General features: G+C 38.6%; 1 protein-coding gene across 1 annotated transcript in view; it reads left to right on the forward strand.

The window, feature by feature from the left end:
- DNAH8 (dynein, axonemal, heavy chain 8) overlaps positions 1–14,367 on the forward strand; it is a 324,670-nt gene that overhangs the window by 47,610 nt on the left and 262,693 nt on the right. Inside the window, exons 13-17 of the mRNA XM_010848693.1 lie at positions 1,387–1,463; positions 3,653–3,752; positions 4,926–5,045; positions 7,118–7,253; positions 10,400–10,587. Of these exons, the coding sequence (XP_010846995.1) occupies positions 1,387–1,463; positions 3,653–3,752; positions 4,926–5,045; positions 7,118–7,253; positions 10,400–10,587 (621 nt within the window). The remainder of the gene's footprint in view (positions 1–1,386; positions 1,464–3,652; positions 3,753–4,925; positions 5,046–7,117; positions 7,254–10,399; positions 10,588–14,367) is intronic.

Genomic DNA, 14,367 nt, shown 5'->3' on the forward strand with positions numbered 1-14,367 from the left:
CATATCTGAGGTTATTGATATTTCTCCCGGCAATCTTGATTCCAGCTTGTGTTTCTTCCAGTCCAGCATTTCTATGATGTACTCTACATAGAAGTTAAATAAACAGGGTGACAATATACAGCCTTGACGAACTCCTTTTCCTATTTGGAACCAGTCTGTTGTTCCATGTCCAGTTCTAACTGTTGCTTCCTGACCTGCGTACAGATTTCTCAAGAGGCTGATATGAAGATATATTTTACTTTTAGTATTTGGTTTGGGGAGTTATATCATTATAGCAATGGGAATTTGTCTTTTTAAAAAATTATTGTGTAAATTATTTTTATGATTCATTAATAAAGATTATATGTTATAAAGACTTTACTGTGTGGTCTTAGATTCAAATTTAGCTTTCAGTAAATTTAGAAGGCATAGTTTTTAGTATTTAGAAAGAGATGTCAGTGTTTTAACTTTCCTTGGTTTTCCAATGTTTCATTAATGGGTGTGGCATATATTTGTGGACAGTACCTATATAATTGATAAGTGAAAGTAATTTACAGAGTGCTTCAGTTCCATCAGCTGGGCACCAAGAGTTTGGAGTTCACTGCTAAGGATGGTCAGAGCCTTGGAAGGATATTTTCTGCATCTCATTCCTCATTAGCATGACAAAGATGTTTCTGAGAGTAGCGGTATTGGACAATGACACCTGTTCACTATGGGTGTTTATAGTGTCATTGGAGAAGGACATGGCAACCCACTCCAGTATTCTTGCCTGGAGAATCCCATGGACAGAGGAGCCTGGGGGGCTACAGTCCACAGGGTTTCAAAGAGTCGGACACGACTGAGCACAGTGTCATTACATTGCTCCACAGACATGCTAAGAAATCCTAAATGTCCCAAAGAAATGTGCTCAGTAAGAGACTTTCACTCCTTTCATAAATTCTGTAGGTCAACATACAGTAAATAATGAGCAGCAAATGCAAACCACATATGTAATTTTAACTTTTTAGTAGCCGCATGCATACAAGTAAGAAGAAACAGGTGCCGTTAATTTTAATGATATACTTTATTCAACCCCACGTAGTAAAAATATTATCATTTTAACACGTCACTAACAAAACCCAGTATGACATATTTTATACTCCCTTTTTCATACTAAGTCTTTGAAGTTTTGTGTGTATTTTATTTTCTATTTACAGCACATCTCACTTCCAAGTACTGACTTTCAAGTGCTCAGGGGAAACGTGTGGCCAGTGGCTACCATACTGGACAGTGCAGCGCTAGACGCTTAGATGGTAGATGTGTTTAAGGCTCTTTTGATTCTGTAGGAGAATCATTCATTGTTGTTAAACAAAACCAATCTTCTCTTTAATAAAAAAAAATCATTCAAACATAAATATTGCATTTCAGGTACAGATACAGGCATTTATGAACAGTAGTTTTGGAAAAATTCTATCTTCTCAGCAGGCTCTTCAACTGCTTCAAAGGTATTTATAATGCATTAAGCAGTGTAATTTCTTTTTTTATTTATTTTAATTTTTTTGTTTGCTTTTTTAAAATTGTATTTTATTTTTAAACTTTACAATATTGTATTGGTTTTGCCATATATCAACATGAATCCACCACAGGTATACATGTGTTCCCCATCCTGAACCCTCCTCCCACCTCCCTCCCCCTACCATCCCTCGGGGTCGTCCCAGTGCACACGAGTTGCCAGTCCAGGTTTGATGCACGATAAGCAGTGTAATTTCTAAGTGGGATAACTTTATACCTGAAAATAACCATTTCAAAAAAAATTTTGGAAATCTCTATGTAAACTTTGAAACTTATAAACAGTAATCTTTTTTATGATTTTATTCTTGAAATTTATTTATTTTAATTGGAGGCTAATTACTTTACAATATTGTGGTGGTTTTAGCCATACATCGACATGAATCAGCAATGGGTATACATGTGTCCCCTATCCCGAACCCCCTTCCCACCTCCCTCCCCATCCCATCCCTCTGGATTGGTCCCAGTGCACCAGCTTTGAGTGCCCTGTTTCATGCATAGAACTTGGACTAGTGATCTATTTCACATGTGGTAATTAATATACATGTTTCAATGCTATTCTCTCAAATCATCCCACCCTTGCTTTCTCCCACAGAGTCCCAAAGTCTGTTCTTTATATCTGTGTCTCTTTTGCTGTCTCACATACAGGGTCATTGTTACCATCTTTCTAAATTCCATATATATGCATTAATATACTGTATTGGTGTTTTTCTTTCTGACTTACTTCACTCAAACAGTAATCTTTCAATTACCATAAATAGACTGGTGAAAATTTGAAACATGGGATGATGTTTTTCATTGAATTTTATTGAGGAAAGCCTTTATATAGGAAATGATGTCATATTTTCCCTCAGCTATGTAATATCTTAAAGTTAATTTCATAAGTGTTATTGGAAAGGGAACAAATAATGTTTGATTCTACATACTGAAAGGAATTCTGAAAGTGAAATTATCTAAGAGTAATAGGTCTCTGGCTTCCCTGATAGCTCAGATGGTAAAAAATCTGCCTGCAATGGAGGAGACCCAGGTTTGATCCCCAGGTTGAGACGAGCTCCTGGAGAAGAAAATGGCAGCCCACTCTAGTAGTCTTGCCTGGAGAATCCCATGGACAGAGGAGCCTGGGGGGCTACAGTCCATGGGGTCACAGAGAGTCAGACATGACTGAAGCAACTTAGCACACATGCCCGTACGCACAGCAGGCCTCCAAAGTTTCTGTTTTCCTTCCTGAGCACTCCTGCAGCTTCCTCTATTCTGACAGCAGTGCTCCCCTGCAGGACAGGGGAGCCTGGATTAGAGGAGCGGGCTGGACCAGAAGCCGTTTTCTTCCAGCTCAGAAAGGGCTCACTACCCATGTCAGGGACCCTCTGGGAACTCTCCCCTGAGAGCCAGTGGATCTGGGCTTGGGTCTGACTTTGCTGTAGTTCCATGTCTTTCTAATGATGAATCATACCTGTAAAACTTTAGCTCATGAGATGATCGTAAGAGTCAAAACAGATATAAAATGGTTTTGATGAGTGAGAGTACTATACAGTACTGTACAGACTATACTATACAGAGTACCATACAGATGGCAGTACCACTGTCTTGGCAGTTTCTCTGTCTCTTTTTACTCATTTTATTATCAGAATGTTATGGTTCTAGTTCTCCCCGTGCATCCTTAGTCTCTAAGCGTTGTGGTGTTTGGCTGACAAAATGTTTATTATCATGACTGGGGATGACGTGAGCAGTAATACTGGCAGAGGACAGTCAGTCAACTGCTTTCCGTCTTTGCTAAGCCAGCTTTGAAAAGCTCAACTTTTCAATCTCAGTTCAGATGTCATTTTCTTCAGGAAGTCTTTCTCGACTCCCCAGGCTTGGCAGGGTTTCCTCTGTTACCTGCAATTTCTGCACTCTTGTAACTGGAACAACTATTTATGTCACTTATGACCAATCTCTACCTTTTCAATGACCGTTGGCTCCAAGAGGGCTGAAGCCACACCTGTCTTGTACATCACTGTGTCCTAGGGCAATGCATGAGGCCTGGTGGGAATGTTTGTCAAATGAGTGAGTGGATTTTTAGGACTGCAGCAGCTCTTAAGTATGTTTCTCATTCGCCTTTTAATTATTCACCTTCACTTGCTTTTAGATTCCAGAAACTGAACATTCCCTGTCTGCAGTTAGAAATAAACCACACCATTGAGCGTATTCTTCAGTATTATGTGGCTGAACTTGAAGCTACCAAAAAGGCAAGTATCATGTTTATAAATAGAACAGCACTTTTCGTACAAGAAGAAAAATACGCTGCAAGTATTCGCTGTCATTATCTTGTGCCAAGCTTTTCAGACCGATCCTGTCACTGCTGAGTATCTTTGATGCTCCTCTCCAGGGGGAAGGTCCTGACAGCATGTGTCCCTAGAAAGCCAGATTGTACCTCTCTCCTCTTAAGAATTATCTTCTTATGACAGGGTTCATGTATGTGTGGGGAAGCCCATTTACATTAATGTTTTTGTACATCAAAATATGGGCTCAGGTTTCTGCCATAAAGGAGTGCGAATCAGCCGTAATTATACATACATCCCCTCCTTCTCTAGCCTCCTTCCCCTCCCCTCGTTCCATCCCATCAGGTCATCACAGAGCACCAGACTGGGCTCTCTGTGCTGCACAGCAACTTCTCACCAGCCAATAGTGTGTATATGTTGATGCTACTTTCTCCAGTTGTCCCGCTCTCTCTCCTCTCCCACTGGGACCGCAAGTCATCTTCATCCATGTCTTCATTCCTTCCCTGCAAACAGGTTCATCAATATCATTTTTATGGCAGAAGCCAACACAACATTGTAAAAATTTAGAAAAATATCTAAATGTTAAAAATAGGGGGAAAAAAATGGGAAGGCTTTTATCATAGTTTGTGATCCTGAATTAGATAACACAGCATTGGAATAGGAATTTACTTGGAAATGTGAAATTAGCAGTACAATTAATGGGGCCAAGGAACAGAGAAGTAAAAGTAAAAGGTAGTTAGTTCTTGGATTCTTATCCCTCTTCTTCTGTCACTCTGTAAAATTAAAATATATGTGTATAACCTGTAAAAAAAATATGGTCTCTGGAGAATATTATGACAGATATAATATAGCTATGTGTTCCCACTTTTGAGTATATCTTTAGGATTAGGGATAAAAGGCAGAAAAAAATGTATACATGTAATGGGAAGTAAGGGTTAAAAGAGAATCAAGTGTCATGTGTTGTAATCATCATAGTTTTTGAGCCTTGGGTTGATAGGGCTAGAGTACATACTTTTTGACAACCTCTTATTTATAAAACATGTCAATAATTGTAATACATCAATAAAAATATAGCTGTATATGTTTTACCTTTTCCTCTGTATTGAATTTCAAACATTAATGCCAGACCTTTAATTACAGCTTTATCATTCTCAAAAAGATGACCCCCCTCTTGCTCGCAACATGCCCCCTATAGCAGGAAAGATCCTCTGGGTGAGGCAGCTGTATCGCCGGATAAGTGAGCCCATCAACTATTTCTTCGTAAGCCAATAGTTAAAATTTACAGTTTGTGGATCATGGTGGGTTTAGTTTTTCTTTTTTTGGCATGCCCTGAAGCATGTGGGATCTTAATTCCCCTACTAGGGATTGAACTGGTGCTCCCTGCATTGGAAGCATGGAGTCTTAACCACTTGACTGCTGGGGAAGTCCCTTGTGGTGATTTTTAATACAAGAAATATATTTTATACTAGAGCATTTGTTTCCAGTAGAGTAACTAGAGCTAATTCTTTTACCAGGCAAAGTAAATTTAGCTTGCAAATACGCTTGAGAGAGAATAAGCCAATTCCTTTCATGTTTGGTAGATAAGCCTGATTAATTACAGCTAATCTGTCAGAAGGTTAATCTTAGAAATGTATGACCTTTAATCATACAGGACACTTTATAAAGGCTTTTGTAAAATAATTGCTTTGAAAATGATAGAGCACAGGCTTGGTACTGAAACTTAAGTCTGTGTGTGGATGGATAGGTCACTGATACACATTCAGTTCAGTTCAGTTCAGTTCAGTTCAGACGCTCAGTCCTGTCTGACTCTTTGCGACCCCATGGACTGCAGCACGGCAGGCTTCCCTGTCCATTACCAACTTCCAGAGCCTACTCAAACTCATGTCCGTCGGTGATGCCATCTAACCATCTCATCCTCTATTGTCCCCTTCTCCTCTCGCCTTCAGTGGAGGTGAGGATGTGCTCAGAATATATTCCTCTGTGTAGGACTGAGGCCAAGAGCAGGTGTAATAGAGTACGTTCATCCTCTGTGTTCTTAAGACGATTAGATTTCTGAAAAACACCAGGGTAGTCTTAAGCCTTGTTGGGATTCTGAAACTGCCAGTTTGTCATCTTGTTTTGTTTGTGTGTTTTGGTTTTCCTTTTCTTGCTTTGTGTTTTAAAGAGATGGTGTCGCCAGTCCAGGTTCAATGTACGATACTGGATGCTTGGGGCTGGTGCACTGGGACGACCCAAAGGGAGGGTATGGGGAGGGAGGAGGGAGGAGGGTTCAGGATGGGGAACGCATGTATACCTGTGGCAGATTCATTTGGATATTTGGCAAAACTAATACAATATTGTAAAGTTCAAAAATAAAATAAAATTTAAAATAAAATAAAATAAAATAAAAATAAAGAGATGGTGTAGCAAAGCAAAGTTGGTTTACCTGGTGTTGTGTCTTGTGCCTAAGTAGAGAACAAAATATAATAGTCTTGCAAGTGATTTTATTATTTGAGCATTATTAAATATTAAGTTTTTGTTGTTTTTGTTTGGCTGATATAATTTGTTTTACTGTCCTCAATATTAAAAAAAATATTGAAAAAGCAGTAGGCTCTGGCAGTAGGCTCTGGAAGTTGGTGATGGACAGGGAAGCCTGCTGCGCTGCAGTCCATGGGGTTGCAAATATTAAAATAAATAAATAAATAAAACAAAATGCTGGCCTTAGACAAGAGGCCAGGATAGGTACTCAGTTGTTTATTGACTTTATAGTGACAGAGCAGAGATTGCCCTGTTTTTGATACGTGTGAATGAAAACAACAAAAAGAGAATGTTCAATTTTTACATAAAAAATCTTGTTTTTGTTCTTTGATATATATTTACTTCTTTTTAAAAAAATTGGTGGGGAAGGAGGGAGGGGGAGAGAGAGAGAGGGAAGAAGGGAAGGAAGGAGGGAGGGAGGGAATCTACATTTCCTTTTTTTTTTTTTGATGCTGTAATTTAAGAATTTGCCCTGATACTCACAGTTCTAGGAAAATTAGTTCATTGTATCTTGCCAGAAAAGTGGGGATGAAACAGAGAATTGGGGGTGGAGGCCCTAGTGCCTACGGCCAGCTATAAGACTAGATACTTTGCTTTATAAATCCTATTTTCTTTCTCAGTTTCTGCTTTTTACTGTTAATGTTTCTCTGCTTCCTTCTCTAGCTTGTCTGACCTTCCTCGTCTCTGATCTTTTTCTGAGGCAAAATCTAAATGAGTAGCATTGTTATTTGAAATATAAACAGCTTTACAGTTTGAATAAAAAGCAGACAGCAGACTTTTTAAAATAAATCATTTTTCTTCCCTTAAAAAAACAGAAAAACTCGGAAATTTTGTCAAGTGCAGAAGGCAAAGCTGTCATCCGTCAGTATAATAAAATTTCCTATGTTCTGGTGGAATTCGAGGTGGTCTATCACACAGCCTGGATCAGAGAGATCTCCCAGTTACAATACGGTGTGTGTAAGACTGCAGTGACCCTGCAGAGGAGGGAGTATTAGGTGGCTTTGAATGAGTTTGTGGTTCTGGAGAATTTTTATGTCTTTTTAAATATAACTGTATGATGGTTAAATTTAGATTTGGGACTGATACAATTATTTATTTCTTTACAGTTAGTAATATTCTGATTTTATAAGCAGAAATTGTCATGACCTTAAAATTGGTATATGCAGATTATGAGTTTCCCCTGAAAAACAGTATTTAAAAGTCAATATCAAAGCTCTTTATTTCTCCTTAGGTTTGAGAAGATTTTTTGTTTTTAATCAGTTTTATCATGCTGTAGATTCAAATCTCAGTCCCAGTCAAGAGAAAGAATTGCAGTTTGCTTGTCCTCATTCTATCCTTCCTTCAATCGTTCCTTCCTTCCATCTGTCCTTCGTTCCACCCATCCTTTCTTCCATTGTTCCTTCCTTCCTTCCTCCCTCCCTTGCTTCCTTGCTTCTTCTCTCCCTTCTATTTTCCCCTCCTCTCTTCCTCTCCCTTCCCTTTCTTTCTATAACTGAATTTAACTTAAATGTTGATCTCCAGTAAATAATGAATATTAGGGTTGTGTCTAAGTACCTCTGAGAGGTGCCAGGGTATTGGGCAGTTAAGTGATGTAGGAGATGGATGGTTTTAAGCCACCGTCCATCCATGCTCCCATCATCTGGGATGTTGTTGTCATTGTGTGGGCCCAGCTGGTCAGTTCAGGTTCCTACTTTGTCCCATATCAACCTTAATCTCTTATCCATAACCCTGGCGGAACCCTGACTCTGTCCCGTGGTGGGAAGGTGTCTCCCTCTCGTGCCAGGGATCTCCACTTCAGGAGAGCACAGAACTGCAGGGGTAGGAAGCACAGATTCACAGTTTGGGTCCCTGGGAGTGATGGTGAGAGGGGCCACTCCTAGTTCTGCCTCTTGGTTCCAAACTCACAGCACTATATATAGGTCATTGATTCGCTGCATGACTGCATCCTGAAGAATAAGATTTCAACCTTCTGGAGTATCTTCTGAACTGGCACCTCATTAAGCCTTTAATATACCACTTCTATCGGCCCAGCTGTTTCTGGGTAATGCATATGATAAGATCCTATGGATCCTAATGAAAGCCTGCTAATGGAGCAATGGTCTCAAACTTTAAAAGAAGGTTAAAATTTACATTATGGAAAAGATCAAAGAGAATTTTTAGCAATCGAAATATGGAGCATGTATTGTTTTGCTTATACAATACGATGCACTTCTCTATTTTTTTTTTGTTCTGTCAGCTTTTCCTTTTATCTGCACACTAACAAGTTCAACAGTCCCCTGGTCCATAAAGCTGTTCCTTATTCTTCCTGGCAGATAATAATGTCTTCTTCCTCCAGAGGCCTCCACACACTTTATCATGACATTTGTGGCTTTATAGATCTGTCTTATCTCCCCTATACATTCTAGCAACACTCTCCGTGTCTGTTTCATCTTTGTGTCCTTTAAATAGCAGTCATAGCTAACAAAACACACCTTATATAGTCAACCCCCATTAATTCTCATGGCAGTTCTCTGAGCTATTATTCTTATTGTCATTTTATAGATGAAGAAACTGAGGTGCTGAGAAGTTAAGTGATTTTCCTGAGATCACAGAGCTGGGAAGTGGCAGGGCCAGGTATTACTAAATTTGTGCCTTTCTTTAAAAAAAAAAAAAATTATTTATTTGGCTGGGCCAGGTCTTAGTTGCAGCATGTGGGATCTAGTCCCCTACCAGGGAGAGAACCCCTGCATTGGGAGCATGGAGACTTAGCCACTGGACTACCATGGAAGTCCCCAGACTTGCCTTTCATGTGAACACAGGCTCGTGAAAGTGAATTACTCTGAAAGACCTCTTGTTATGTTGATGTAACTATATTTAACTGTTTAGGAACTTGGGATTATAATTGGAGACCTAGTATTGGTCTCCTCATTTGCTCTGTAAAGTTTCTCCAGTGATGATTCACATAGAAGGTTCACTTAGTCCCAGAGTTGCCTTCCTGGCTATCATTATTCTTAGTGGTCTCGCTGACCACTTCGTCCTTTCAAGAAAGCTCAGCTTTGCCTTAAGGAAGATAGATTTCATTACATGAATGTCCTAAGATTATCTTGGCATTTACTTGGGAAGATAAATGATTTCCAGCCAAAGTTTTAAAAGATTCCAAATGAACTGGTTTTTAGTTGAAATCCTCATAAAACCATCATTGTTAATAATCACATCAAAACTCATTCTGTTGAGTAGAAGTCAACTAACTTCAAAGGGATATACAGTCTATTTTGTTTTACTAGAAATTTGATGCACCCATATTCTCTGAAGTAATTTGAGGCTTGGAAGATAAAATGTGTGAAATTCTCACATTAGCAGTGCTTGTATAAGATGCAACTGAAGCTAGCACATACTAGTTTACAACTGCGTTATTATGATGCCTCTAAAAGCAATTCATGTTAGGATAACAAATGGTTGAAGGCTATTCAACATGAACAGTTTGGGATTATGTATTTAACTTCTTAATAAAAAGCATATCTGAGAGTACCTATTATATGACTGATGTTCATGTAGTAATTTGGATGTAGGCTAAAAAAAAATTCTTCCTCTGCATTCTAGGAGTTCACAACTCAATGGTGTTTAATAAATATTTCTTACTGATACTGAACCTAGTTATCGATTTAAGTCAGATAAACCTTCTTAAATTTGAGAAGCCAATTTAGTATTAGGTATAGAAAAGAGTTTGAACTCTATGAGGTGTGTCATATTTTGTAGTTGGGTACATCTTTCAATTCTCTCTCCCAGAGGTTAAATCACAATCTGTAAAAATAAACTAACACTGCATCACAGCCCTCTTAGACCCACTCAGAAAAGTACTGTGTTACAGTTCATGGCACAAAGGCTAAGCATTCTTGGTTCATATTTATGTCTCTGGATCTAATTTTATGGTTTACAGACACTCTGCATTCATTTATCTAAGTTTTGAGCACTGACAATGTGTCAGATACTGTGCCTTAGCACTTGACAGCCAAAACTACCATTCTGTCCTTAAGAAGTCAGTGGTTCAGTGCGGAAGACGGTCATATAAACAGGACTGGAAGCAGGAGTAAGTCATGTCAGCAATTGTTTATTTGTAGCTTTGCAAGCCACACTTTTTGTGCGACATCCAGAAACAGGAAAGTTGCTGGTTAATTTTGACCCCAAAATTTTGGAAGTTGTTCGGGAAACTAAGTGCATGATAAAAATGAAGCTTGACGTACCAGAACAGGCAAAGAGATTGCTAAAATTGGAAAGTAAATTGAAAGGAGATAAATTGTACCTACAGGTAAGATGGATTCTATTTTCTTTTCTTTTTAAAAAATATTTATTTATTAGGATGCGTTGGGTCTTAGTTGGGGTACATGGGATCTTTTGCTGTGGTACATGGACACTCAAGTTGTAGCTTGAGGGCTCAGTGGTTGTGGCACTTGGGCCTAGATGCTCCATGGCATGTGGGATCCTAGTTCCCAAGCCAGGGATTGAACCTGCATCTCCTGCATTGCAAGGTGGATTCTTAACCACTGGACCACAAGAGAATTTCCTACTTTCTAATTTGCAAGAGGTTTTTAAATATATATATTATATATATAATTTTTTTTTTTTTAGAAAGAAAAAGACACCTTTGCAGTTGTGCTGATGCTGCATTGAGGAGAAATTTGTTATTATGTTGATTCTTTTTAAATTTTTTCAGCTTTATCGGGGGACAGATGACAAATAAAATTGTTAGATAAAGTGTAGGTCATGATGATTTGATATATATATGTGTTATGAAAATATGTTGTAGAATGTATTAGTCACTCAGTTGTGTCCAGCTCTTTGTGACTCCATGGACTGTAGCTTGCCAGGTTCCTCTGTCCAGGCAAGAATGCAGGAGTGGATTGCCATTCCCTTCTCCAGGGATCTTCCTGACCCAGGGATCGACCTAGGTATCCCGACTTACAGGCAGATTCTTTACCATCTGAGCCACTAGGAAGCCAGAAGCCCATATTATGAAAGGATTCCTTCCATTTAGTCAGTTAACTAATGTATCCATCATTTTTTATATATATATATATATATATACATATATCTAATTATATATATAATATATAAACACACACACATTGGTGAAAACATTTAAATTCTATTCTCTTCAGTTTAGTTGCTCAGTCATGTCTGACTCTTTGTGTCCCCATGGACTGCAGCATACCAGGCCCCCTGTCCATCACCAACTCCTGGAGCCTGCTCAAACTCATGTCCATTGGGTTGGCGATGCCATCCAACCATCTCATCCTCTGTCATCCCTGTCTCCTCCTGCCTTCAATCTTTCCCATCATCAGGGTCTTTTCAAATGAGACAGTTCTTCACATCAGGTGGCCAAAGTATTGGAATTTCAGCTTCAGCATCAGTCCTTCCAATGAATATTCAGGACTGATTTCCTTTAGGATGGATTGGTTGGATCTCCTTGCAGTCCAAGGGACTCTCAAGAGTCTTCTCCATCACCACAGTTCAAAAGCATCAATTTTTTGGCACTCCGTTTTTGTTTTTTTTTTTAATAGTCCAACTCTTACATCCATACATGACTAATGGAAAAACCATATCTTTGACTAGATGGATCCTTGTTGGCAAGGTAACATCTCTGCTTTTTAATATGCTGTCTAGGTTGGTCATAGCTTTTCTTTCAAAGAGCAAGCATCTTTTAATTTCATGACTGCAGTCACCATCTTTAGTGATTTTGGAGCCAAAGAAAATAAAGTCTCTCACTGTTTCCATTGCCTCCCCATCTATTTGCCATGAAGTGATGGTACCAGATGCCATGATCTTAGTTTTTTGAATGTTGAGTTTTAAGCCAACTTTTTCACTCTCCTCTTTCACTTTCATTAAGAGGCTCTTTAATTCCTCTTAGCTTTCTGCCATACGGGTGGTGTCATCTGTGTGTATGAGGTTATTGATATTTCTCCTGATAATCTTGATTCCAGCTTGTGCTTCATCCAGCCCGGGATTTCTTATGATGTATTTTGCATAGAAGTTAAATAAGTAGGGTGACAATACACAGCCTTGATGTACTCACTTTCCAAATTTGGAACCAGTCTGTTGTTCCGGGTCTGGTTCTAACTGTTGTTTCTTGACTTGAATGCAGATTTCTCAGGAGACAGGTGTGGTGGTCTGGTATTCCCATCTCTTGAAGAATTTCCCACAGTTTGTTGTGATCTACACAGTCAAAGGCTTTGGCATAATCAGTAAAGTAGAAGTAGATGTTTTCCTGGAATCCTCTTTCTTTTTCTACGATCCAACGGATGTTGGCAATTTGATCTCTGGTTCCTCTGCCTTTTCTAAATCCAGCTTGAACATCTGAAAGTTCATGCTTCATGTACTGTTGAAGCCTGGCTTGGAGAATTTCAAGCATTACTTTGCTAGCCTGTGAGATGAGTGCAGTTGTGCGGTAGTTTGATTGTATGACGTGTTATCAACTACCGTCACTGTGTTGTACTTCAGGTCCTCAGACCTTATCAATCTTAGAGCTGAAGGTTTGCACCCTGTTAGCAATAGCTTCCTGTTTCCCCTACGCCTGACATCTACTTTGCTACTCTTTTTATGAGTTTGCATGTCTTAGATAACACATCTAAGTGATATTATACAGTATTTATCTTCTCCTGTCTGACTTATTTCACTTAGTGCAGTGCCCTTGAGGTCCATCCATGTTGTCACAAATGGCAAGATGTCCTTCTCTCTCATGGTTGAATAGTATTCCATTGTATATATGCCACCTCTTTATCCATTCACCCATTGATGGAAAGTTGTTTCCATGTTTTGGCTGTTGTGAATAATGTTGCAATGAACATTGGAGTGCATATATATTTTCAAATTAGTGTTTTCATATTCTTTGGATAAAAATCCCAAAGTGGAATTGCTAGGTCTTGTGGTAGGCATCACTGACTCAATGGACATGAGTTTGAGTAAACTCAGGAGTTGGTGATGGACAGGGAGGCCTGGCGTGCTGCAGTCCATGGGGTACCAAAGAGTCAGACACGACTGAGCAACTGAACTGAACTGATGGTAGTTCTACTTTAGTTTTGTAAGGAAACTGTTTTTGATAGTATTTGCACAATTTAGCTTTTACCAACAGTGTCTGAAGGTTCCTTACTCTCCACATCCTCACCAGTTATTTATCTTTTATCAATAGATGTGAGGTGGTATCTCATTACCCACTATGTTTACTTCTAGGAGTTTTATGGCTTCAGGTCTTAAATTTAATGGTTTAATCCATTTTGAGTTAATTTTTGGGTGCGGTATAAGATGGTGGTCCAGTTTTATTCTTTTTCATGTGACTGCCCAGTTTTCCCAATATTGTTTACCGAAGAGACTGTCCTCTCACCATTGAATTCTTTTGACTTCTTAGTGTGTTCTTGGTTCTTCGTAAGTGAATCGACTGTATATGCACGGGTTTATTTCTGGACTGTATTCTGTTCTGTTGTGATTCTCGAGGCATTAAAATACTGACATGCAAACAGAAAGGAAAAAAGTGAAAGGATTATCAGAAAGCAAAAAGTGATTATCAGAAGTCAGATGTAGATTTCTGGATAATGACAATGATGAATAGCAAGTTTAAAACACTATTAATATTATAATTTTATAGATTAAGTGCATTATATTTTATAATATGTTCAATTAAGGATACTAGTAAGATATGAATTAATGACTGTAAAATGACATGAATGGAAAATGAATCTCAGTATTATGGAGTAAAATGGAGCAACAACCAAAAAGATCAGAGTATTAGAATAGATATTCTCAAAACCAGTTTAGAAAAATAGGCTTATTGAGATATAATTCACATACCACACAATTTATCCATTTTAAGTGTACAGTTTAATGGTTTTAGTATATTCACAAAGTTACACAACCATCATCACTATCAATTTTAGAATATTTTCATCATTCCCAAAAGAAACTCCATATCTGTTAGCAGTCAGTCCCCATTTTCCCCTCAACTCTCGCCACATCTTCCCCTGGCAATCACTTAGTGTCTCTATGGATTTGCCTACCCTGGGCATTTATACAAATGGAATCACTTAATATATGATGG

This window comes from Bison bison, unplaced genomic scaffold, assembly GCF_000754665.1.
Source record: "Bison bison bison isolate TAMUID 2011002044 unplaced genomic scaffold, Bison_UMD1.0 scf7180017864270, whole genome shotgun sequence".
Lineage (NCBI taxonomy): Eukaryota > Metazoa > Chordata > Mammalia > Artiodactyla > Bovidae > Bison > Bison bison.